The sequence below is a fragment of the Sinocyclocheilus rhinocerous genome, unplaced genomic scaffold (assembly GCF_001515625.1).
Source record: "Sinocyclocheilus rhinocerous isolate Xijiao unplaced genomic scaffold, SAMN03320098_v1.1 scaffold227, whole genome shotgun sequence".
NCBI lineage: Eukaryota > Metazoa > Chordata > Actinopteri > Cypriniformes > Cyprinidae > Sinocyclocheilus > Sinocyclocheilus rhinocerous.
This window is the reverse complement of record NW_015633170.1, coordinates 14434-40298: the sequence shown is the minus strand read 5'-3', so window position 1 is coordinate 40298 and position 25865 is coordinate 14434. Positions and strand designations below refer to the sequence as shown.

General features: G+C 35.8%; 2 protein-coding genes across 5 annotated transcripts in view; both read left to right on the top strand.

Annotated features, from left to right (window-relative positions):
* Positions 1–1624: 1624 nt before the first annotated feature.
* On the top strand, positions 1625–11831 carry LOC107743244 (ubiquitin carboxyl-terminal hydrolase 48-like). Of its 4 annotated transcripts, none has more exons than XM_016556385.1 (28): positions 1625–1686; positions 2454–2588; positions 2782–2902; positions 3411–3552; positions 3808–3935; positions 4020–4144; positions 4256–4364; positions 4457–4590; positions 4685–4767; positions 5370–5549; positions 5659–5793; positions 5969–6118; positions 6729–6929; positions 7010–7124; positions 7411–7556; positions 7635–7715; positions 8232–8356; positions 8474–8596; positions 8734–8795; positions 8898–9008; positions 9385–9515; positions 9600–9706; positions 9798–9902; positions 9983–10156; positions 10240–10365; positions 10780–10828; positions 10917–10943; positions 11074–11831. In XM_016556385.1, the coding sequence occupies exons 2-28, from the start codon at positions 2455–2457 to the stop codon at positions 11094–11096; spliced, it is 3147 nt and encodes a 1048-aa protein (XP_016411871.1). In that variant the 5' UTR covers positions 1625–1686; position 2454; the 3' UTR covers positions 11097–11831. The 4 variants fall into 4 exon arrangements, with proteins under 4 accessions (XP_016411871.1, XP_016411872.1, XP_016411870.1 ...); XM_016556386.1 differs by having other exon boundaries at positions 1653–1690; XM_016556384.1 differs by having other exon boundaries at positions 1682–2023.
* A 1190-nt stretch (positions 11832–13021) lies between these two features.
* LOC107743242 (zinc finger and BTB domain-containing protein 40-like) overlaps positions 13022–25865 on the top strand; it is a 15035-nt gene continuing 2191 nt past the window's right edge. Inside the window, exons 1-16 of the mRNA XM_016556381.1 lie at positions 13022–13126; positions 14261–14733; positions 14825–14946; positions 15867–16059; positions 16204–16343; positions 18628–18799; positions 18894–19030; positions 19127–19322; positions 19465–19583; positions 20824–20983; positions 21099–21458; positions 22554–22760; positions 22854–23018; positions 23107–23321; positions 24198–24357; positions 24460–24686. Of these exons, the coding sequence (XP_016411867.1) occupies positions 14268–14733; positions 14825–14946; positions 15867–16059; positions 16204–16343; positions 18628–18799; positions 18894–19030; positions 19127–19322; positions 19465–19583; positions 20824–20983; positions 21099–21458; positions 22554–22760; positions 22854–23018; positions 23107–23321; positions 24198–24357; positions 24460–24686 (3039 nt within the window). The 5' untranslated portion in view covers positions 13022–13126; positions 14261–14267. The remainder of the gene's footprint in view (positions 13127–14260; positions 14734–14824; positions 14947–15866; positions 16060–16203; positions 16344–18627; positions 18800–18893; positions 19031–19126; positions 19323–19464; positions 19584–20823; positions 20984–21098; positions 21459–22553; positions 22761–22853; positions 23019–23106; positions 23322–24197; positions 24358–24459; positions 24687–25865) is intronic.

Genomic DNA, 25865 nt, shown 5'->3' with positions numbered 1-25865 from the left:
TACATATTCATTCTGCATTATTATCTTTCACATTTTAAAATTATTGTCATTAAAATATGTGGGAATTAAGAAATGTACTTCTTCAAAGTTGCTAACTTCATGAGGTGCGTCATATGAGTAGTTCATATTGACTTGCTGCTGCTTATCCTTATTCATTCCAACACATTATATTTAGTCATTTAGCAGACGCTTTTATCCAAAGCGACTTACAAATGAAGACAGTGGAAGCAATCAAAATCAACAAAAGAGCAATGATATGCAAGTGCTATAACAAGTCTCAGTTAGCTTAACTCAGTACACGTAGCAAGTTTTTTTCCCCCCAATTATATAATAAATAGCCTAACAAGAAAACAGATAGAATAGAAAAAAAATAGAGCAAGCTATAGTGTTAGACGCTTTTTTTTTTTTTTTTTTTTGCTTTTGTTAATTGTATAATAAATAGAAAGAAAACAAATAGATAGAATACAAAAAGATTAGAGAAGACAGTGTTAGTTTTTTTTTTTTTTTAACAGACCAACACAGCCATAGTTTTGTGAATAAATGCATGCATAGACATGATTTGTATTTGTCTACAGAACAAATTTCAGGTCAGCAGGTTTATTAGAAATAAATTCTGTCAAATGTATCCAAACCTTTAAATAGTTGTAAAATAAAAAACAAACACTGTGGTGCTGGCGTGAGACATAAACCCAATAAGATTCTGCAGTGGGACCTGAAGCAGGTCACGCTTACAAACATAGGCCTACTGATATTTCCTCATTCAAGCAGGTGGACTTGGCCAAAATTCCTCCACAACAGTAGGCCTGCTTACACAAATTCAAAGAACACTCAGCTATTATTACACAATTTTGCCTAAATTTCTTTTCTCTAGACTTAATTCATGACCTTCCTGTGACACAGAAACCTCTGTATGACATGCTCTCATTCAAAGTTCAAAGGTGGAGTTTAAAGTCCAATAAAAAGCGTTTAAACCTTTAGGGTCTTTAACAAAGCTTCTTATTAAAAGTTTCATTGGACTTTTCTCTTTTAAGTGTGTGAATGTGAATCATGATCTACCATGGGAATCCGTTCGGGCACAATTCCCACAAAACCCACAAAAATGTGATTAAAGTGAAGAAAAAATATTTTATCAATATATGGTTTATATTCTTCAATGCCAAACAAATGCAAGAAAAAAAAGAGAGATGCACTGTAGTTAAAGTAGCACACAAGATCACTGCGACTTTTGATACTGAGCCCCTTTGATCAGGGACTGATTATTATTATTATTATCTTTTTATGTTCATACAAATAATTAGGCCACATTATTTGTATGAACATAGGCCTACAGTTTTTTTAAACTATGACGTATATTTAACTTTTCCAAGATGCAAAAATATTAATAAATAAATAATCAGAGAGGAAATGTACAGAAACCTGTTTGTGCAATTTGTGGTGTACTTCAGCATATAGTTCTATGTCAAAGGGGAATGAGCCATTTATGGTCATTTAAATGTCCTCTAGCTCAAAAACAGCATATTATCCTGTGCTTTCAATAGTTTGTTTTGCATTTCAACAACTCAGTGCATTGTATTTTTTCCAGAGTAGCGAGAAGGTTAAGGAAAACAGTATGTTGCCATGTGGCAACATCGCGACATTGAGCGGCCCACTGACGCACTGGCGTCAGACGCCGCGATTACGTCACGCGTAAGTACGTACGTCTCATAGAAGTTTGAAACTGACGAAGGGACAAAAATATTTATATAAAAGCTGACGCAAGGGCGCTAAATACAAACGTACCATCAATAAAGTGTGATTTAAAATTCCTATATTTATGAAAGCATTTTCACAGTCTAGAATCTCTTGGTAAATTCACGCCAGGTGCATGTATTTAATGAAAATAAGTCGAGAGCTAGCTGCTAGCATGCTAACTGCGCAGCTTTAGCAGCCTCGATGAAAACATTCAATATTATTGTGTTTACTAAAGATTTATAAAACAATACAGCTGTGTTGAGCCCGTGAACCGGAGTAGTTATTTTTGACGGTATGTTTTATTCTAAACTGAATTATGATGATGGGATAATCAAAAATATATGTGCTAATTGGGACTCCGTGGTGCTTCTTAAATATTATTTGCTGTGCTTGCCAGTTGTTTGCTTGTTAAAATAAATTAGCTGTCATTAGAGTGTTTTTCTGATGTTTGGAGTAAAATCAAAAGTATTGTGCATGCTGGACCAGTGATGCAAGGCCTGTGCATCACACAGATGTGCGTATCTGTCAAGTGTGTGTGATGTGATTTTCTGTGTAAGATGTCTGTGTTTGTTTTTTAATTATTTATTGCTGTGTACAGTATGTGATCTCTGTGTAACGCTCTAAAACTCTGTTTGTTGTGTTTTCTGTTTTCAGGGTGTCTGTACATGTATGTTCAGGTGTATTTTGTATAACTCTAAAGACTTGTGTTTTTCTTTGTGCAGAATGGCTCCTCGGTTGCAGCTGGAAAAAGCTGCTTGGCAGTGGGCAGAGATGGTTAAACCAGAGGATATCACACGTGAACATATAGAGTTAGCTTATAGGGTAGCAGTGTCCGCATGCAAAAGAGGGACATGCAGGTAATGTGATGGCGATAGTGATCTGTGTTTACTTTTCTCTCTGTTTAATTCTATCCATGCTGTTGAGTGCATTAACTGTAATTTTGATGTAAAGAGACAGTTTCAATGAAACAACTGTGAAAACGTGTTTATTAGTGCAGATTGTTGTAATCACATCACCGTCTCACCTTAAAAATGTTTTGCTGCCACACAGGAGGAACTGTAGAGGGAATCCCAACTGTCTAGTCGGTATTGGGGAACAATCATGGTTGGGAGAAATTGATGAAAATGCCTTCCACAACATCGATGACCCAAATTCTGAAAGACGAGATAAGGTACGATGAATAACATAGTTTCATTTAAAATGATGAAAACCATACAGTAGGTGAATCTGTAGTATGCTAATACATAAAGAATGAAATAGTGCTATTTTAGTGTTATGTATATGTTATTATAGTAGTTACTAATATTTTAAACTGGCTTTTATATTATTTATAAATTTTTTATTTTATATTTTTAGTTTTCATTTTAGTTTTAGTTTAGTAATTGTATTAATTTGTATTGTGTGTTTGTGTATATATATTAGTCATTTTAGTACTTAAGTTTAAACTTATTTGTTTTAGTTAGTTGCCAAGGCAACATTTCTAATTTTTTTATTTGTTTCGAAAGTTTTTCATTGAATATTTCTATTTTATTTTATTTTAGCTTTGATTCAGTTACGGAAAGTGATCTTTTATAGTCATAGTATTCATTAACAATAACAAAACTACAATGCAAGGGTCCTCAAATGCCTTAGGGCAAGTTTATTAATCAACATTTATGTGATTGCTCTCTCTGTTGCAGAACACATTTGTGGGCTTGACGAATCTTGGCGCCACATGTTACGTGAACACTTTCCTCCAGGTGTGGTTCCACAATCTGGAGCTTCGTAGAGCCTTATATCGATTTCAGAATTCCAGAGCAGAAGGGCACAACATGGATTCAGGTGAGATCAAGGGTCTTTCTTTTAAAGCCTGAATGGTTTTATTGTCAACGTGCTTTACTTGTAATTAGGAAAATATACCGTTGTAGCATGCAACATTTTTTGTAGTGACAATTGCCATTTAGTAACTCTAACTGGAGATACTTTGAAGCTAAGCGTGAAGGCTGCAATATTGAAAGTATTAAATATGTGTTCAAAACTTAGAAAAGCCCCATTTATTTAAAAAGCTTTTTCTCATTTGTGCACATTATCTTGCAGATTATGAACCACAGACGATATGTGAACATCTCCAGTATCTGTTTGCATTGCTACAGAACAGCAACAGACGGTATATCGACCCCTCGGGGCTGGTCAAGGCTCTTGGGCTCGACACAGGACAACAGCAGGTAGGCCAGCACAAGATGAAGCATGTTGGAGTGCCCTGTGGATCATGGGAAAGCTCAAAATGCGGTTTTCTTTTATTTTTTTAGGATGCTCAGGAATTCTCCAAACTCTTCCTCTCACTTCTTGAAGACACACTTTCAAAGCAGAAGGACCCAAATCTCCAAAATGTCATTCAACAGCAGTTTTGTGGACAGTTCTCGTATGTTACAGTGTAAGTTATTCTAAACGAATGTTATTTTCTGATGAAGGCATTTATTACTCTCACTCTGAGCTTAATACGTTATAATATAGTAATTAGTGCTTGTTTTTTGTGTTATGCCAGATGCAACAAATGTGGACGCGAGTCTCCTCTACCATCACGATTTTATGAGCTGGAGTTGAACATTCAAGGACACAAAAACCTCACGGAGTGTGTAACCGAGTTTCTTAAGGTGACTGCTCACATTTCTGTGCCTGACAGCTCCATATGTCAGTGTAGATCAGATATTGAGGGTCTCAATGTGTTGTTCTTCATGCTGTTTAGGAGGAGAAGCTGGACGGTGATAATCGCTACTATTGCGAGAGCTGTCAGAGTAAACAGAACGCCACCCGTCGGATCAAGCTCCAGAGTCTTCCCCGCACACTAAATTTTCAGCTCATGCGTTTTGTTTTTGATAGGTGAGTGTCGTAATTTGTCAATTATCAGACCTGTTACTAAATGTTTTATAGACATTTTTAATCCTTTGTTTCTCATCTTTCTCTGCTTTTATAGGCAAAGTGCTCATAAGAAGAAACTCAACACCTTCATTAGTTTTCCAGAAGTTCTTGACATGGGACCATTTTTGGAAGGAAAGGGTATACTGTGCATTTAGTTTGTACACTGCAGTTCACAAGACTTGTTTAATGTTTTTGAAAAAGTCTCTTATGCTCACCAAGATCAAAACGACAGTAAAAACAGTAATATTGTGAATTATTATTATTAGAATTTAAAACAACTGTTTTCTGTTTGAATATAACGTGAAATGTAATTTAATTCTATGATGGCAAAGCTGAATTTTCAGCAGCATTACTCCAGTCTTCAGTGTGTCACATGATCCTTCAGAAATCATTCTAGTATGCTGATATGCTGCTTAAGAAACATTACTTATTATCAATTGAAAACAGTTGTGCTGCTTAATACTTTTTTGTGGAAACCATGATACATTTTTCCAGTATTCTTTGATTAATAGAAAGTTGGAAAGAACAGTATTTATTTGAAATAGAAATATTTTGTAACAGATCACTTTTGATACATTTAATGCTGAATGCAAGTATTGAATTAAAAAATAAACATTTTACTGACCCCATATTTTTCAGACAATCGTGTATGTAATTTAGGAATCTGAGATAATGATCAGGAAATTGTGATTAATTAACATTGCTTGATTCTTTTTTTCTTCCTCCACCTCTAAATTCAGAAGAGAAGTGTATGTATGAGCTCAGTGCGGTGTTGATTCATCGTGGCGTGAGTGCATATTCTGGCCACTACATCGCTCACGTAAGAGATGCCCACACCAATGACTGGTACAAATTCAATGATGAGGAGATCGAGAAAATGGAGGGCAAGAAACTTCAGCTGGGCATTGAGGAAGACATCGGTAACAACACATTTGGACAATTTACTTTTAATGGTGTCTCATTTTTTGTAGCTACAGTTCTAAAAACATGAAAATACAAAAGTGTCTTTATTGCTTGTTTCCATTGCAGCCGAGACTGCCAAGTCTCAAACCCGAAAGCCAAAATGTAGCAAAGGCTATCACTGTTCGAGAAACGCGTACATGTTAGTGTACAAACGGCAGACGGAAGAGATTGACCAAACAGAAACTAACGTTGAAGTACCAGGTAAAACTGACATTATGGATTAATCAATCACATTTTCCAGTAGTTTTACACAACTGTGATTGTCATTAAGAGGAGAGTAAATTTTTTCCCATTTATTACACAATATTTTTTGTAAGTGTTATGCGTGCATCATAACATACTGTATCTATTTAAGATGTATTTGTTTGGTTTTTAGCTTTTCTTCAGGAGCTGGTTGACCAGGACAACAAGAAGTTTGAGGAGTGGTGCAATGAGATGGCAGACATGCGAAAGCAGAGTGTTGACAAAGGCAAAGCCAAACATGAGGAGGTGAAGGAGCTCTACGAATTGTTACCTGCAGAAGACGGTCCGTAAAAATGCCCCGTGCATTAGTTTCTCCATCAATATGAACTGTTAAATCTCCCTTTTTTTCAATCTTAAACATAGTTATATTTACACTACCATTCAGAAGTTTGGGATTGGTACGATTTTTTAGTGTTTTTAAGTCTGCATTTATTTGATCAAAGACAGTAAACGGTAATACTGTGTAACATTTTTACAATTTATTACTCCAGTCTTCAGTGTCGCGTGATCCTTCAGACATCATTCTAATATGCTGATTTGTGGCTTAAGAAATGTTTCCTATTATTGTTGAAAACAATTGTGCTGCTTCATATTTTTGTGTCATCTGTGATAAATATTTTCTGGAATCTTTGATGAATACAAAGTAAAAAAAAAACAGCATATTTGAAATAGAATTGTTTTGTAACATTTTTAATTAATTGAATGCGCCATTGCTGAATAAAAGTATTATTAAAATTAAATAATTAAAATTATTAATTTCTTTTAAAACATGTACTAACCCCAAACTTTTGAACAATAGTGTAACCAGTTTTAAGACTTTTGTATTTGTGTGAAAGCATCTCTTTTCATTTTCAAGAAGAAATGAATGCTTTGGGCTCCTTTTGTGCTTTTAGGCCAATCGTATGAGTTTGTGCCTCTGGAGTGGCTCAAGAAATGGCTTGATGACTCCACGGCCATCAAGGAAATTGACAACAGCCAATTCTTGTGTTCCCATGGCAAACTGCACCCAGACAACATTGCCGAGGTCAAAAGAATATCCTCAAAGGCCGCTGATCTCCTTTTCGGCCGCTATGGAGGAATATCTAGACTAGGCCGTAAGACTTTTTTGTCAAAACTCTTAATTGCTCATTACTGTGTTTTATACATATATTCATTCATCCTGGGTGGTGTTTAGAGTCATCGCTCTGCAGAGACTGTGTCACTCAGCGATGTCGGGTGATCAGACTGAAAAACCAGCTGAATGAAGATTACAGAGAGGTCATGAATCTTGCCAAAGCCCCTTTAGAAAGGTATGAGTGCTGCTTTAACCTGGATTTCCAGCAGATGCTTTTACTGCACAGTTATTTTAGTATCAATGACATGCTATTGTAGTCTTTATTGTTTTGAATTTGGTTTTATTTGAAAGCTTCAGCAATTTTGTTGTTTTTGTGTCTATATAGTTTTTATTGAAATTTTTAGTACTTCAAATTAATGAAATATTTTATTAATGGTTTTAGTTAATTATAATAACCCTGCTAATGCAGTTCATTAGATATTTGATGAAGCTGATCTGGTGTTTATATTGGCTGTATTTAGTGATGAATCAGGTTTCTGGATCGGTAAGGCTTCACTAAGGAGCTGGAGACAATTAGCGTTAGACCAGCTAGAGGAAGACGAGGAGGAAACCAAACCCAACAACAGCAAAGTTAACGGAGAGAGAAGCAGCAGTGCAGGATCTAAAGGTACTGAGACTTACGGATGTTGTTTATGGCTTTTGCTCTTGTCTTTTAGTTGTTTATTTTCTTTTTTCATTTTGTTAGCTGATGGAGTTAAAGGAGATAACGAAGAGGGGGATGGTGAAGAGATGAAAAACTTTAATGAAGACATCCTCTGCTATCACGGTTTGTTAAAGGGGTCATATGATGTTGCTAAAAAGAACATTATTTTGTGTATTTGGTGTAATGAAATGTTTTTGTGGTTTAAGGTTAAAAAAACACATTATTTTCCACATACTGTACATTATTGTTTCTCCTCTATGCCCCGCCTTTCTGAGGGCGTGGACCAGTCTTAACTTTTAGAATGAATATCTCTTTGGGTTTGAGACTTTAGTCTTTGCAACTTTAGGGATCTTATCTATTCACGAACAGCTTGTAACACTCCAAAGAGAAAGGAAAACTTGAAATCGCATCATATGACCCCTTTAAATATTTAGTTTATTTTATTTCATATTATTTGTCAATATTTAGTGGTGTGTCTATAATGTTTAATGATGTTTTTAGTGATGCACAAAATTGTTGTCATTAAATGAATATTTTATATGAATTCAACATTGTAAAAAAATATTTGATTATTTGAAATTCTGCATTATTCATTAGCAAGGTTGATTTATGTAATTGTATGGTCTCTTTCTCCCATAGGTGGTCTGAGTATAATAGAGAATGACAGGCGGGTGGTTTCTGCCGAGGTGTGGCATAAACTTCGGATGTATTTCCCCAAAGCACCAGAGTTCCCGCAAAATCACGAGTCCTGTCAGCAGTGCATGGTAATAAATTGATCAATTAACTCTCATGGGTAAAAGGTGTAGTGGACACTCATAACCTTGTGAGCTGCTTACTGAGCATTTTTGGGCAAAGGTTTTAAGATTGACCGTGTCTTTCAGAGACTGGAAAGAGAAGGTAAAGAAAATGAGGCTTTGAACAGAATGATGGCAAATGAACAGAAGAGCTCGCTGCTCAACCTCTTCCAGGAGAAGAATCGGCCCACACTGCAGAAATGGCCACAGGTGATGCCATTTTCCAAATTAAAGGATTCCATTTCAGGTTTTTCCAAGATGTTTGAGAGGTAGATTTTAGAGGGTGAACACGTCAGTATTTCAATATTATTTTCAGCTAACTGACTTTGGTTTGGATTGTGTTTTAGGACACAGATGTTCTGTACATTGTACCTCATTACTTTGTAGATGAATGGAGGAAATTTATCAGGTAATGGAAAAAATATTTAAGATAATTTTTCAGTTTAAATATGAATCATTTTGATGTGTCCTAAATTATTGTAACGTCTTCTATTATACCTGATCACCACAGGAGGCCAGCAAAGAGCAACCCAGTGTCCAGTGTGGGGAACAGTATCCTGCTCTGTCCTCATGGAGGCTTCATGTTCACATATGACTCCATGCTGCAAGGAGATGGTCAACAGTGAGTTACTCACTCCTGACCTCTCAAATGTCCAGGTTCATAAGTTTGAAGTCAGTGAGGATTTTTTTTTTTTTTAAAGAAATAAGCAAGGATTCATTAAATTGACCGAAAGTAATTATAAAGACATTTATAATGTTGCGAATGATTTCTATTTTAAGTAAATTCTGTTCTTTTGAACTTTCTGTTCATCAAAGAATTAAGCAACATTGATCATAATTAGAAATGTGTGAAATGAGCATAAGAGACTTTCTTACATTTTAAAAATCTTACTGAACCCAAACTTCTGAACAATGCACTTTACCTTATGAATTAAAATGTTAACTATCCATATGAAGAGCACTTTTAAGTCTGATTGTTTGTGTCTGTCAATGCACAGTATAGCTCTTCTCTGGCCTGCTGAATGGGAGGTGATCAGCAGAATGTTTCTGGTGGACCAGGTCATCTCCATATGTCGGATTCATGACAAAACACAAGACAATGGCAATGTGCAATACCAGACTCATCCAGGTGAGCTAAACCAACAACCCTCAGCCAGGAGTTTTTTCCAAACAGGCATTGTGTTTCATGTGAGAATGGGTGCTGTGCTCTTAGATCTGTGTCGGGAATGCAGAGAGGGCTTCATATTCCAGCAGCAGAGGGACATGAGGGAGTATGCGCAGGCCACAGTGTATGTTCGCAAAGTCATTGACAAGAAAAGGGTGAGTTTTTACATGATCATGTGTCCTCAATTTAACCCTAACCACTATGAGTGTACAACCAGGAATAACTCATCTGTGCTATTTGTTACAGATGATTAAGGAATCTGCCCCTGAGTTCAGTGTGAGTGGGTCAGATGTAGAGGATGAAAGAGAAGAGCCAAAGATGGATGGAGAGAAAGATCCAGATTTCAGTCAGGTATGTTTAAAGATCCGCCTGATTGTCTGTATGACTATCCGACTATCTATCTATGTCTCATGCCTCCTTCTTTAAATCAGTCTGAGGGTGGAGCCAAACGGCAGAAGCTGAACGAGACCGGCTCTCTTTCTGTGGCCCCCGTGACCGCTGCGTCCAAGTCTGGCATCAGGAGGAGCACAAGGCACAGGAAACTCCGTGGGGAGAAAGCCCTCATCGTCTCTGCCAACCAGACACTCAAAGAGCTAAAGATCCAGGTCTTTTATTGCTGTGACAGTTAAGTATTTCCTTTTTTATGTGATGCAGCGTGATGTCTTATTTGAAATGATTGCATCCACAGATCATGCATGCATTCTCTGTGGCTCCATTCGATCAAAACCTCTCCATAGATGGGCGCTGTTTAACAGATGACTCCGCCACGCTAGGAAGTCTTGGAGTTATTCCAGAGAGCATCATTTGCCTTAAGGTACAACTCTCAAGTACTTTTGATGGGAGCTGATACATTGGCTGTGTTTTTGAAAGAAGTCTCTTCTGCTCACCAAGGCTGCATTTATTTGAAATATTACAGCTGAATTTACAGCATCATTACTCCAGACTTGAGTGTCACATGATCCTTCAGAAATCATTCTGATATGCTGATTTCTTATTATTAATGTTGAAAACAGTTGTGCTGCTTAATATTTTTGTGGAAATTGATCATTTTTTGCGAGATCTCTTAATAAATTGAAAGTTCAAAAGAATAGCATTTATTTGAAATGGCATTATAAATGTTGTGACATTTAATCTTGTGTCCTTTCTGAATAAAAGGATTTCTTTCAAAGAAAAAAATCATACTGACCACAAACTTTTTCAAATGTACTATTTACATTTTCCTCTACAGGCTGATGAACCTATTGCTGATTATGCTGCAATGGATGATGTTTATCAAGGTAAGTGCTGTTTACGTCTGCTTAAATGTCCCGTTTTCAATTATCTATTTCTGCACTTTTTTGATGCTGAGTTTTTTTTTTTTCCTAGTCTGTATGCCTGAAGAAGGATTTAAAGGTATGAATACACTATTTTGTGATTGTTTCAGACATGCATTTCAATCTTTAAAGCCTTTGTGAAAGAATCCAGAAACATTATATTAAGAAATATTATTCACGATCTACCATATTTGTTTCCTTTTGTTCAGGCACTGGGCTGTTAGGACACTGAGTGGAACAATGCTGACAATGTCTGAACAAGGATAAAGCTTGAATTACACATAGATGTTCATTCTTGGGATGAAGTCTTTTTTATTTTCTTTTTTGGTTGTTTGGTTTTTTATTTTGTTATTGAAATGTTGCAACAACTTCAAAAGTGTCTTTTTGCTTTAAAACATCATGCTGGCTTTTAATATTGAAAGATGTTGATGCATTCTGCAAGATTTTGTGGTCGTGCTTACCATGACTGTGAAAAATACGGGTCGAGATTTCCTCAAAGGACGTTCCATTTCAAGGAAAATCGGAATTCCTCCTTATTTGTTGCAATGTCATGTTCAGAGATTATGGTCTGATCATATGTTGTGTGTAAAACAGTAAGTCTCTGTAAATGCTTTGTTGAAAAGAAGCTTGTGATGGCACTGCAATAGAGCTCGTACATATTTAAGAATGCATGAGCAACTTGAATATTAAAAAATATTTAGTCTTTTTGTTAATGTAAATAACCTCATCAAAATTCAGCAGTGGAGAGATGTCTAGAAAGATGAGGATAAATAGGACACATTTCCAGAAGTGGGAAATATTACAGCATTGCTAAATAGTTTAGACATGTTCTGCTACTTGAAATATTAGGCAGGCATTTGTGTGAACTTTTCTGTATGTTCTTTCATATGGGCAATAAATATTCTTTTTACATCTTCAGATGTGTAGTTTGTGCGTAGAACAGTTGCAGAAATTTTACTTTGATAGGAGCATTGTAGGGTTGTACGTTTCTGTTACTGTTTTATTTCTGGTCCAATCAGTCAGCATCTTAAGACAGCAAAAAAAAAAAATATATATATATATATATCATATCATACTGGCGTATGGTAAAAAAAAAAATCTATTTTGTCCATATCACTGTATTCATATCACTACAAATATGAAATATGTATATGCTTTTAACCTGCATTGAAAAAACTACGTTTTTAAGCATTTTTACAGAGATGTAATACCAATTTTGATTTGTAATTTTAATTAACAAATTCAAAAATTTGTGTTCCCAGCTTACTAATACTTATTTATTCGGGGGCTTGCAATAAAAATTTATACATTTATACATATGCATTTTACAGTTTTTTTGTTATCCCTGTTCAACTGCAATATCTCTCCAAAAGATGAAAACATATCTTTAGCAAGAAAACCATAAAGATTGAAAACTTGCTAAAATGTTCCTGAGATGTTTATTTTAAATACATTTGAAAATAAATATTTATGACAATTGCATAACAAATTTATTATATTATATAGCCTACGTTTTCCATACAATTTTAAGAACTGAGATGAGTCATTTTATTTGAACTTTTGCAGATGACAGCAGTATCTTACTGGGTCCCAAGTGGTTAATATGACATAAAATCATGTTTTGGAGTGATTTACAACTATAAACCTATCTGGCAATAAAGGGCATTTAATATAATTAATCGGTAATTATTTAAACACACACGATATTCATGCATTTATCCATAAAGTCATAAAGGTTTTTGGGTGCTTGTCGTGACTACATGATTGTTGTCTATGGTGGAGTGTTTGTCCTACGGTGGTCCAGTAGTGCACAACACAACGCAATTAAAAAAGCGAACAAAAGCTCACAACACAACGACATTAAGCGCTTAATGTCGTTGTGTTGTGAGCTTAATGTCGTTGTGTTGTGAGCTTAATGTCGTTGTGTTGTGAGCTTAATGTCGTTGTGTTGTGAGCTTAATGTCGTTGTGTTGTGAGCTTATGTTTGCTTTTTTTAATGTCGTTGTGTTGTGCACTACTGGACCACCGTATTTGTCAGATTCGAATCATCCTTTCAAAAGCTTCCCGAAAACCAGCTGTTCAGTATACGCATGCGTACATAAAGGACCGCAAATCATGAAGCGCATGCGCATTACGTCATGGTTCGCTCATCTGTACGCGCATGCGCACTGTCGGAGTGTTTTGGGCCGAATCTTTATTGCGCAGCGGAATGTTGTCCTTCGAAGGAGTTTAAATAAAGAGTCGGATCATTTGAATTTAAAGGTAAAGGGGAAGTGTGTAGCTGTAGTTTACTGTAAGCGGCAAAACCATTTAGCTCTAATATTGTGCTGTTTGTATTTTTTGCTGCTTCTATTTTTTATATTAGCATCAGATACCATGTCAGGTTAGCGGCAAACTGAAATGTCACTCACTGCATGTGATTATGGCATCGTTTATCCTTATAATTTCTTTATGCTTGGAATAAACAGGCTAAAATGTCCCCCTTTCAGTTCCAATAACACCTTATGAATTGTGTTTGTTTTTATTTTACTTATATTTCATTTGTCATAATAGTCAGATGCTTTTAGAGTAGTTGACATAACCAGAGATGTTATGGTGTACTATTAGTCTCCGTGGATGAGTAGGTTTCTGTCAAGGACCTCTTGCACTTTTATTTAGGAACAGGATATGTATATTTCACTCCCAAATATTTTTTATTCATCCCTGATCACAATGTTTTTTTGTTTTGTTTTTGTGTTGTTTCCCCATTACAAATATCTAGAAGGTCTTAAACTAAGATGCAATTATTGAGACGAAAAATGACTTAAGATGATAAGTCTGGTTTTCTGAAAGAAAAAGAAAAAACTTCCAAATTAAGTGAGTTTATCTGTCAATGGGGTAAGAAAAATAAACTAAGGGAATAAGGGATAATAATAATAATAATAATAAGGGAAATAAATAATATTATTTTTATATAAGCATAAGCTCTTGCTTCCAATATCTAAACTTACTTAAATCAAGATACATTTGCTTGAGCAGGAGAATAACTTGTTTTTTTAGAGCTAAAAATATAAATTAGAAATGAAGATATGCTTATGATTTGCTTTGACGATATTCTTATGATATGGCATGGTGGGGAAATCAATGGTTATCACAGGCCACACATTTTTCTTGTTTTAAGCATAAACTCTTGTTTTCAAGTACAAACATCTAAACCTTCTTATATCAAGACACGTTTACTTGCAAAGCAAAATAATTTAAGATACTGACTTTGAGTTTATGCTTAAAACAAGAACAAATATCTGTCAGTGGGGTCAGAAACAATATTATTTTTTCTTAACCCATTGACATATTCTCACTTTAAGGATAAACTTACTTGATAAATTTTTCTGCATTTCCTCTTTTCCACCTCTACAGGTACAAGATGGAGCTCCCAAACTACAGCCGACAGCTCATGCAGCAGCTGCATGCTTTACGTAAAGAGAAGCAGTTTTGCGACTGCTCCATCCTGGTGGGTGAGACCCCGCACCCCGCTCACAAGCTAGTGCTGGCGGCCTCCAGTATGTTATTTAAGTCTGTTCTGGAAGGTTCTGACAGCATCTCCATCGACACAGATTTACTGTCCTCTCAAGAGTTTTCTTCTCTTCTGGACATGGTGTACACTGGTAAACTGCCTCCCGGTAAACACAACTTCACCCGACTCATAGCTGCTGCTGACAGCTTGCAGATGTTTGATGTGGCCGTTGGTTGTAAGAACATTCTCACTGACCTCATGAAGCAGACTTCTGTGGAAACTGAGACTGAGTCGATGAACCCTCAAGTTATTAAACATTGTGTTAAGGAGCCGTCTGAATTAGAAGAGCTTAAAAGGGACAAAAATTGTTTTGAAGGTAAAAAATTGACTAATTAATAGTAGAGATTTCTGTTTGAGATCACTTTATTCCAATGGGTTTTATGAATTATGTTTATTTCTATGTTCAGAGGACAGTGCAGTTGAGTTGATCTCTCAAAATCAAGCTGGTATCACAAAAATCCTCCAGAATGGACGGTCATATGTTAAGGTTCTTGAAATGTGGGATACAGTATCCACAGAAGAGCGCCAGGTAAAATAATAGTAAAAAAAAGAGATACAAAGTTTTGCATGTAACTGATAATTCACTTCTTAAATAAACAGTTCACACAAAAATGAAGATTTGCTGAAAATGTACTCACTCTCAGGCCTTCATCATTACAGATTTGGGGAAATGTAGCATTACATCCCTTGCTCACCAATGGATCCAATGGGTGCCGTCAGAATGAGAGTCCAAACAGCTGATAAAAACATCACAATAATCCACAAGTAATCCACACGACTCCAGTCTATTAGTTAACTTCTTGTGAAGTGAAAGGTTGCATTTTTGTAATAAACAAATCCATCATTAAACATTTTTGACTTCATGCCATTGCTTATGGCCAAAATAATTTGTAATAATGCTTCCTACAGTGAAACAGTCCTTACGCTGTTGTCTTCTCACATCAAAATCCACTAACATATTTGTTTACAACTGTTTTGGACTGTTTTTGCTTGTAAACAGCGTTTGATCTCGACATTTTTCACTGGAGAAAGCAATTTTATGGATAGAGGACTAATATTTTAGCCAGAAGCGAAAAGCTAAACATTTTTGTAATGATGAATTTGTTTATTAAAAACATGCAGCTTTTCACTTTACTAGACATTAATTGATGAACTGGAGTTGTGTGGATTATTTCTGGATTATTGTGATGTTTTTATCAGCTGTTTGGACTCTCATTCTGATGGCACCCATTCACTGCAAGTATCCTTTGGTGAGCAAGTCACGTAATGTTTAATTTTCTCCAAATCTGTAGCGATAAATAAACAAACTCATCTACATTTTGGATGGCCGGAGGGTAAATAAATATTCAGCAAATTTTCATTTTAGAATGAACTATTCCTTTAAAACATATTGATGATCTAAAGAAACATTTAGGACTGGATTCAGATCTCACTTCTGATCTTCTGCAGGTCATATTGGAGAGCTTCAAAGAAGATCCATCAGCAGTTGAGGTTTACCAGAGGTTGCTAAATTTTGTGAAAGTAGAGAAAGTTCTGTCAGCTCAAACAGTCCTTACTTTGTTAGAACAGCTAAAATGTTTAAATCCTGAGCCGGGATCAGTTTTGAAGGACCAGGGAAACAAGAGCTGTCCCGAGCCAGAAGGTAAGCTGACCTGGGTTGAGTGAAAGTGTGAAGTTTTGAATCATGGGGTATTAAAAGGATACTAAAATGACTAAACATTTCAGGCAGAATTTGCTAAACTTTGAGTGAATGTACAAATAAAGAGACTGATCTCTTTACTTACAGTTCCTGCATCAGGAGTTCGGTGGTCTAGTGGGCTTTTGGCCCATATATCAGAGCTATCTCATCACCTCTCCAGTGTCAGCAACCTCTCAGAGCTTTTGACCAACGCAGTAAACAGATGTACAAATGAAGTGGAAAAAGAGGTATTTTTGTCCCTTACAGTTTCTTATATAGAACAGTACAACAGTACACATTGATTATAATTTGTTATATATACACTACCATTTAAAGGTTTGAGGTTAGTTAGATTTATTATGGTCACCGAGGCTGCATTTATTTGAAAAAAAAAAAAAAAAGCAGTAAAAACAATACTTCTGTGAAATGTTATTACAATTTGAAATAACCATTGTCTATTTAAATATATTTTAAAGGGGTCATATGATGCAATTTCATTTTTTCCTTTCTCTTTGGAGTGTTACAAGCTCTTGGTGCATAAAGAAGATCTGTAAAGTTGCAAAGACTAAAGTCTCAAATCCAAAGAGATATTCTTTATAAAAGTTAAGAGTCAGCCACACCCCCCTAAAACGGCTCGTTCGAACACGCCCCCACATATCTACCTCACTATGTGGGAAGAGTTGCATAACCCCGCCCAAATGTTCACGCAAAGAAAGAAGACGTAACTTTTATTCTCGCTGTAGTATAGTTGCTGCCGCCGCCATGTCGTGAAGGCGCTATGTGATTCGTTGTGAAAGCGAAACTACTTTGTATGGTCTTCCAAAAGAGGACGATATCCGCTACGTCATGCCTAGAGCTGATCCTGAGGGAATACATCAACTTTCACCGTGGACGAAGCGGAGTTCAGCCCGGGGTCGTCACATGTGGTTGCCGCTCATTCGTCGGATCCGCCGAGCGCGCCTTTCTCGACCCCGCCGCCTCAGCTCACTCTTGCCCGGCTTCAGCTCAGGCTAAGCCGGGGCTTTCGCTCACGCTAGGCCGCTGTGTGCTTCGTTGTGAAAGCGAAGCTACTTTGTTTGGTCTTCCAAAAGAGGACACGACTACAAATCAGTGGTATTTATAACACTGTTCCAGAACAGTTCAACCCAAATATTCAGATGTGTGCAGCGCATTTTATGGAGGACTGTTTCCTGATCCTGGGAGAGTAACGTTAGACTAAAATGCCGGCAGTTCTGACTCACGTAAGTACGTTTTCATTTAAAGGATTTGCTACTGATGATTCAAACGCGAGTTTTGGGCAGTGTGGATTAACGTTAGCACTTGTTGTTTGTCATTTCTCCGATCACAAATGCAGACAGAGTTTTATGTTTACGCGGCGCGATGCAACGCAATGCGTAAAAAGACAGTATAAGTCATTATAATCAGTAATTATGTCCCCACTGGATGCAACAAATGCCTCGTTTGTAATGGGTTTTAATGTTTTTGCCTCGTCGCTCCGGCCGGACACGGCATCAACAGTATGTGAGGGGCGTAACATTTCCGTCTCACGCTTGAGGTATTTGGCCAATCACAACGCACTGGATAGCTGGCTAATCAGAGCACACCTCGCTTTTCAGACCGATTAGTTTTGTAAAAATCGACGCGTTTCAGAAGGCGGGGCATACAGGAGAAACAATAATGTACAGTATGTGGAAAATAATGTTTTTTTTTAACTTTAAACCGCATAAACACATTTCATTACACCAAATACACAAAATAATGTTCTTTTTAGCAGCATCATATGACCCCTTTAAAATGTAATTTCAGTGTTTCCCACAGCCTTACACTCTATTTGTGGCGGCAGTCCCCCGCCCCCATATATATATATATGCACATTAATTTTCTGCCAGCAGGAGGCGCTTTTAGAGCGGGAGAGATAGTTGTTTCCCCGGTAACGGCTGTACACAAAACAGTGCTCTGCTCACAAACGCTGCTTTATCAGGCATTACATGCAAGATGAAATGAAAATGACATCGAAAATTTTCTGAAGACAGTCGGTTTCCTTCTGAAATACAGTGATATATAAAAACACCCGCGCCGGTTTTTGATTTTTAAACGTGCAGTGCTCATGTTTATTCAACGAAGTCAAAGCCTTTTGGAAAATCTATTTGTGGCGGTCAGTTTTGATATTGTGGTGGCCCGCCACAAATAAATCAATGTATGGGAAACCCTGAATTTATTCCTGTGATGCAAAGCTGAAATTTCACCAGCCATTACTCCAGACTTCAGTGTCACATGATCAAACATTTCTCATTATTATTAATGTTGAAAACAGTTGTGCTGCTTACCATTTTTGTGTAAAACCTGATACATTTTTTATGATTCTTTAACGAGTAGAAAGTTCAAAAGACAAGCTTTTATTTGAAATAGAAATCGTTTGACTAATTTAATGCATCCTTGCTGAATAAAGTATTAAAATCTTTCCAACAACAACAAAACATCTTACTGATGCCAAACTTTTAAACAGTAGTGTATGTGTCTGTTCTTCCTAAGGTAGTGCTGCAGTGCTGTTCTGTTCCATCCTCTGTGGAGGTGGTGGAAAGTTTGTTATGTAAACTCCGAGAGATGACCATAAGTGAAGAAACGTTTCTGATGCTGCTCCATGAGGTGAAGGAAAGCTCCTCAGATGTGCTTCAGCTTCTGCAGGCCCTGAAAGACGCAAGGCGTATGAACAGCAAAACTTGGCAACAACACCTAATCTGTTTCATCACACAGCAAATACCATTAGCTAATACTTCTGATGACATATTCTTTGTCAGATGACACAACAGAAGACAGCAGTGGGATGGATTTGTTGAGAATATATCAGAACAGACTCATAGAACTGAATATGGACCTCCAGCTTATCGAACAGAGCCTTAAAATGGGTCCAGATATGAATGCAAATGAGAGAGAGGTACCTGTGTTGCATTATTAATCGACTTTTTAGAATTTGAGAGTGGATTCAATACAAGGAAGCAGCTTTTAAATGTATATATTTGTGTCCATTCAGTGTATTAAAGCTCTTCTGGGAGAGAAAGGAGATGCTGAGGTGGTTGGAAGGCTGATATCTGCAGCGCTGGATGGTTCACTGCAGGCGGTGACTGTTTGGAGGCTTCTGCTGTGGATAGAGACACACAGTCCAGAGCTGCAGCTCCTCATGCAGGAGGTCAAGGAGAAACCAAACGCTCAAAAACTTCTCCAAACCAGTGAGTGTTTGAATCAACACACTACTTTTGGTCACTAGCTTTGTAATTCTCTGAAAGGGTGAGTGTAAATTGCATCTTTAATAAGTAAATTAGACCCATTGCTCTGTGTACCAAAATAATTTTGCTGTGTTTTGGTTTTTAGTTAAAGACATAGATGTGCTCTTTAAGCACAAATCGCTCATTCTGGAAACAATCAGTGACATTACCCTGCTCGAACAAGGTTTGAACGCAATGGATCATGGGACACAGCAATTTGCTGAGGTAAGAGGTGGAGGAAAAATATACTAAATATATTAAATATATGCCTTAGTTTGCATACTACAAATACTGAACAGTGTGTGTGTGTATATATACACACACACACACACACAGACATGACGGTTCGGTACGTACCTCAGTTTTGACGTCACAGTTTGATATGGTTTCGGTACAGCAGGTGGAAAAAACTAAACATAAAATTGCTTTCTTTTTTATTAAATAGTGACTTACTGGACAAATTGCTCTTACTTAAAATAAATTAAATTATAATTAAAATTTTTCTTAGGGATAAAAATCTTCCTCGGCTTATGATCTAAACTATAGGGAGCCCTTTTACATTATTATAAGGTAACAATTAACAACAAAGCCCAAACTTACATTTAATTACTATTTATTTTTAAATATAATAATCACCAGGCAACTTAAAAAAATTGTATGCAAACATGTAAATTGCACATAATGCAGTTTTTAAATTAAATTCTAAGTTAAAAAACTTCTATTTGTTGTTGAAATATATTCATTTACGCAGTGGCTGTCATAACCTGTTGCATAACAGATTTATTTAAACAATTAAATAAAATTAAGACATCACTAACAAGTAAAGTAAAATACAATGAGTATATAATATTTTGCGAAATGCTCTTCTCTAGACTTCATTTCTCATATATATCAAAAAGTTTGGTTTCGGTATGATTTTTTTAAAGACGTAATTAATTAATGCCTGTGATGACAAAACTGACCTTTCAGCTTTTGGTAGTCAATAAAGATTTCTTATTATCAATGCTTAAAACTTAAAAGTCTTAATATTTTTGTGGAAACTGTGATACTTTTTTTTGCAGGATTCTTTGACAAATAGAAAGTTCAAAAGAACAGCATTTATATGAAATGGAAAACCTTTTGTAACATTATAATTCTTTACTGTCACTTTTGATCAATTCCATGTGTCCTTGCTGAATACAATTATTAAGTTCTTTCAAAATAATAATAATAATTAAAAAAAAAACTTACTGATCACAAACTTTTAAATGCTAGTGTAATTTTGACTAGTGTATTAGTCTAAAATGCACAGATGCATATTTAAAAAATCCACTCAGGCACCTTTGCTTTACCATTTTTAACATACTATAAATTAGAATAATAAACTAACTGCATACTGTTGTGTTTCCTGCAGAGTTTAGTTTTTGTGTGTACAGTATATAAAATAAAATTCAACATTATATAACATTACTTTTGTGCGTCCCAGTTTCTCCAGAGCTGTCGGAGAGCCGATGGTGAGCTGGAGTCAGTTCATCAGACTGTCGAGAGAGTTTTGAGTCGAGACTCAGGGTTTGCCAGTTCACTGTGCCAGCTGCTGTCTGCCAACCAGCAGAACTTCTCGCAGCTGAAAGACCTCAAGCATACTGGTGAAGGACTTTTCAGTGCATAGAGATTTCGGTCCAAGTGATATGATAGTTAGGTATCACTTTTGAAAGTATCTGATGGAAACAAACCTTTATTTTTTATTCATTTTCTAAATAGAGCCTCTGCCAGATTCTGCAAAATCTGAGGTTGAGCAGGAAGGATCTACCGCAGACTCTGAGGATGATGATGGAGAAGACTCCAAAACAAAAGGCAGAAGAAAGGCTGTCCCTGTGTCGTACCGCTGCGAGTGGTGTAATAAGACGTTTGACTTTAAGTGTCGCCTGATAAAGCATAAGAAAGGCTGTGCCCTCGCGCCAGGGAAGGAGCGGCGCTGCTCAGAGTGTTCAATGGCCTTTCTGACGCTCAAGAGCCTTCACCAGCACTGCATGGAAGTCCATGGTGGCCCTCCAGCTAAGAAGAAGAAAACAGAACAAGTGCCATGTGACATGTGCGACAAAACTTTCAAACACTCTTCAGGTATGCAGTGATCCTTTTCAAGTTGAAAAAATGCTGGCTCATACAAGTGACGTAGATCCAAAACTGGCCTGCAACAATATCCATAATAAATAATAATTTAGTGTCTCTCTCCATTATGATGTCAAAAGTACTTGAAAACTTGAAACCACTGTTTTAATTTAATTTGTAATTATTATTAGTATAATATTTGTTAACACTTTATTTAAAGGTGTCCTTTTTACATATTATATGTACTTACTATTATAATAACAATTAATTATGCATAATTACATGCAAGTAACCCAAAGCCAAACCCTAATCCTAACCTTAACCATATAGTTACAGTTGTTACGGTTATAGTACATGTAGTTAATTAATATTACTCAGTACTTAAATGTATAATTACACTGCAACAAGGACACCTGAAAATAAAGTGTAACCAAATATTTATATTAATATTTAACTTTCATTAACAACAACAATGATTGTTTAAGTACATTAAATGTAAATATTTTTAAATTATTATATATATATATATATATATATATGTTTATATTACAAATTAAATCATATTAATTATTATTATGGTAAATAATAATAATATAAATATTGTTACGTTATGAATGAAAATACACACTATAATACTTGTTACTAATATGATTAATAATATTATTATTATTAAGCTAAAATGTTATTGAAAACACTTGTTTATTTAAAAATAATAAGCAATATATTGTTATTCATAACATATATTATACATATTATGTTATTAATTATGAATTAAATGATAATAATAATAATAATAACAACAATAATACTAATAATAATATACACTATTATTAGTAGTATTATTGTTAGTGTTATTATTATAATTATTATTGTTATTAATTAAATAAACAAGTGTTTTCATTAGCATGTTACTTTTTGCTATGGTATCAGAATTGGTATAGAGTGTCCTAAAAAGTTTACTGGTATGAAATGTTGAAATGTGAAAACACTACATCTCTACAAAATTAAAAGAAATATGTGAAAGGTGAAAAGTGTCTGAGGATATTTTTGGACACAATCACTCTTTTGTCAGCACTGTTTTATGTGTTCAGTGCTTATATCTTTCAGGCCTTTTATATCATAAACGCACTGAACATTTCGAGGAGAGACCGTACTCATGCGAGGAGTGCGGGGCGAAGTTTGCTGCCACCTCGTCTCTGAAGAACCACATGCGTCTACACACAGGAGAAAAACCCTTCCACTGCAAACACTGTGACATGAGCTTTTCCGTGGCTGCTGCTCTCTCATACCACACCAAGAAGAAGCATGCTGAGGGTGGGATGGTTCAAACATTTTTTGTACGTATATCATGCGTATATCATATATAGCAAACGTGGAAACCAACGTGGTGAATTTCTGCATTTGCAGGTAAAATGTACTGCTGTCAGTACTGCTCGGCCTCATTTGCTCAGTCCATTGAACTGACGCGTCACGTCCGCACGCACACGGGAGACAAACCTTATGTCTGCAGGGAATGCGGCAAAGGCTTCAAACAAGCCAACGGGCTGTCCGTCCATCTCCAGAACTTTCATAGTGAGCACATCCACACCGGTCACTTGATACATTTCACTTTCTAATAAACACAAAAACTAAACTAGTGACATGTTATTTGTCCTATCAGACATTACAGAACCACATGACTGCCAGAAATGCCGAGTGAGTTTCTCCTCTCTGGACGAGCTCCGACAGCACATCCAGGAGGTGCATCCGAAAGAGCTGCACCAATGTCCCGAGTGCAGCAAGATCTTCAACAGTGAAGCCAATCTGGAGAAACACATGAACATTCATGACGGAAACAAACCTTACAGCTGCAAGACGTGTAAAAAGTCCTATCAGGTAAGAACAACACACTTCATCTGTTGAATGATAAAGGAGTATTTCTCTTACAACAGAAAATTGTTACAACGTAGCTCTCTTTTTGTGCAATTTGCTTAAATGGGCAATGTTTATGCATGAAACAAACAAGTACAGTGACCCCAAAATGTATTTTGACTCGTAAACTACACATAAAAAGAAATACATGTAATTGCATTTGATACAAAATATCAAACCCAATGATATTTATTTTACATTTATATTTATGAATTTAGCAGAAGCATTTATCCAGAGCAACAAAAGCAATTATTCAAAGAACCAACAATTAAACACAGCACAAGCATACTTTCCAAGCAAACTTATATTATATTATATTATATTATATTATATTATATTATTCAGAAGTTTGGGTTGAATAGATTTTTTTAATGCCATTGAAAGACATCTTTTATGCTTGCCAAGGCTTATTTATTTGTTTAAAAAATACAGTAAAAATAGTACTATTGTGAAATACTATTGCAAATTAAAATAACTATTTTCTATTTTTATATATTTTATACAGTAATTTATTCCTGTAATCCAAAACTGAATTTTCAGCATCATCCTTTAGAAATCATTCTAAAATGATGATTTGCTGCTCAAACATTTCTTATTATTATCAATGTTAAAATCAATTGTGGTTGATTATTTGATGAGTATATAGAATTATGTTTTAATTTTATAATAATGTATTTTTTAATATTTGTATAATCTAATATTAAATATATCATTATATTATTATTTCAATTATATGTGTAGTTATTTTTTAAATATTTGTATGCATTTATTTTAAATATATAAGATAAAATATAAAATAAACATTAAAATTTAATGATTTTACATGTGTTTCTGTTTCAGACGCTCTCTGGTCTGTGGTACCACAATCGTACGGCTCACCCTGAGAGCGCCTCTGCCCAGGGCAACAAAGCCATCAAATCTCTGCTGCAGTGTGACAAGTGTGACAAGACATTTAGCAACCGAAATAGTCTGTTAAAACACCAGATAACCAATCACAAAGGTAAGGAGTGACCACTGATCCTAGAAAGTTATTACCACTGTTACCGTTAGTTACATTTACCGTGTACTAGTGTATGTGTGTGTGTGTGTGTTTGTTGTTCAGAAGTGCACTTGTGGAAGTGTGTGAACTGTGACAGCACTATGACGAGCAAGCAGGAGCTACAGCAGCACATATGCAGCGGTCAGGCGAGTCAGACCGGCTCTGTGTTCAGCTGTATGGTCTGCTCTCTCCACTTCACCTCAGAGCCTGAGTTCCAGCAGCACTTCCTGTCCAAACATCTGCAGGTCATGCAAGAGGAAGCACAGACACAGGCCTCCAGTGCTCAAACGGTGATGCCCCGACCTCTCATAATGTCCCAAATCAAAAATCTCTCATATTCAAACATTTAAAGGGATAGTTTACCCAAAAATGAAAACTCTGTCATTAATTACTCACCCTCATGTCGTTCCAAACCTGTAAGACCTCCGTTCATCTTCGGAACACAAATGAAGATATTTTTAATGAAATCCGAGAGCTTTCTGCCCTGCATAGACAGCAACACAACTACCACGTTCAAGGCCCAGAAAATTAGTAAGGACATTGTTAAAATGTATCCTGGTACTCTCATGAACACGCGTCGAAGAATGACACGGAAGAGAAGAAATTGTTGAATAAAGTCGCTATTTTTGTTGTTTTCACAAAAAGTATTATTGTAGCTTCATAACGTTACAGTTGAACCACTGATGTCACATGGACTATTTTAACGATGTCCTTACAACCTTTCTGTGCCTTGAACGTGTCAGTTGCGTTACTTTCTATGTCGGGTCAGAAAGCTCTCAGATTTCATCAAAAATATCTTAATTCGTGTCTCGAAGATAAACGAAGGTCTTACGTGTTTGGAACGACATGAGGGTGAGTAATTAATGACAGAACTTTCATTTTTGGGTGAACTATCTCTTTAATATATTAGAAATTGTGCATTTATTTGTGGGAAGTGAAATTAAGTTTATTCTGCAGTGCAAATATTGTTTAAAAGGATGATGAACATGTACATAGTACATAAAACAATTAATATGAAGATCATACTGTTATCCATGAATTCCATCTGTTTTACTTAATGATTAAAGTATTTCACTACAATAATAATTATAATATACACTATAATTTTTCGTGGTTTTATTAGTATTATTGATGTATAATTATTATTATTAATAAAATAAATGAACAAGTGTTTTCATTAGCACATTCATTTTTACTATTATATCAAAATTGGTATAAATGATCATGAAATTTCACTGGTATCGTTTACGGAAATGTTGTGAAAACACTATCTTCAATATATCTATTAAACAAAACATGCCAATAATTAGTAATGATTTAATCATAAATTATTTATTTTAGAAAACGGCTTCCCTATCAACAAACGAGGAATTTGTGACTCTTTCCAGGTGATTCAGTGTGAGGATGCAGAGCAAGTGATTAGCCTCGACCAATCCCGCATTGAAGGGGCATCGCAGCTGTTTGTGGCT

Coding starts and splice junctions, on each gene's coding strand:
- LOC107743244 (XM_016556383.1), top strand. CDS start 2,220: ATGCAAGGCCTGTGCATCACACAGAT. Junction 2,589..2,781: donor TGCAAAAGAGGGACATGCAG/GTAATGTGATGG, acceptor GCTGCCACACAG/GAGGAACTGTAGAGGGAATC. Junction 10,157..10,239: donor TCAAAGAGCTAAAGATCCAG/GTCTTTTATTGC, acceptor TTGCATCCACAG/ATCATGCATGCATTCTCTGT.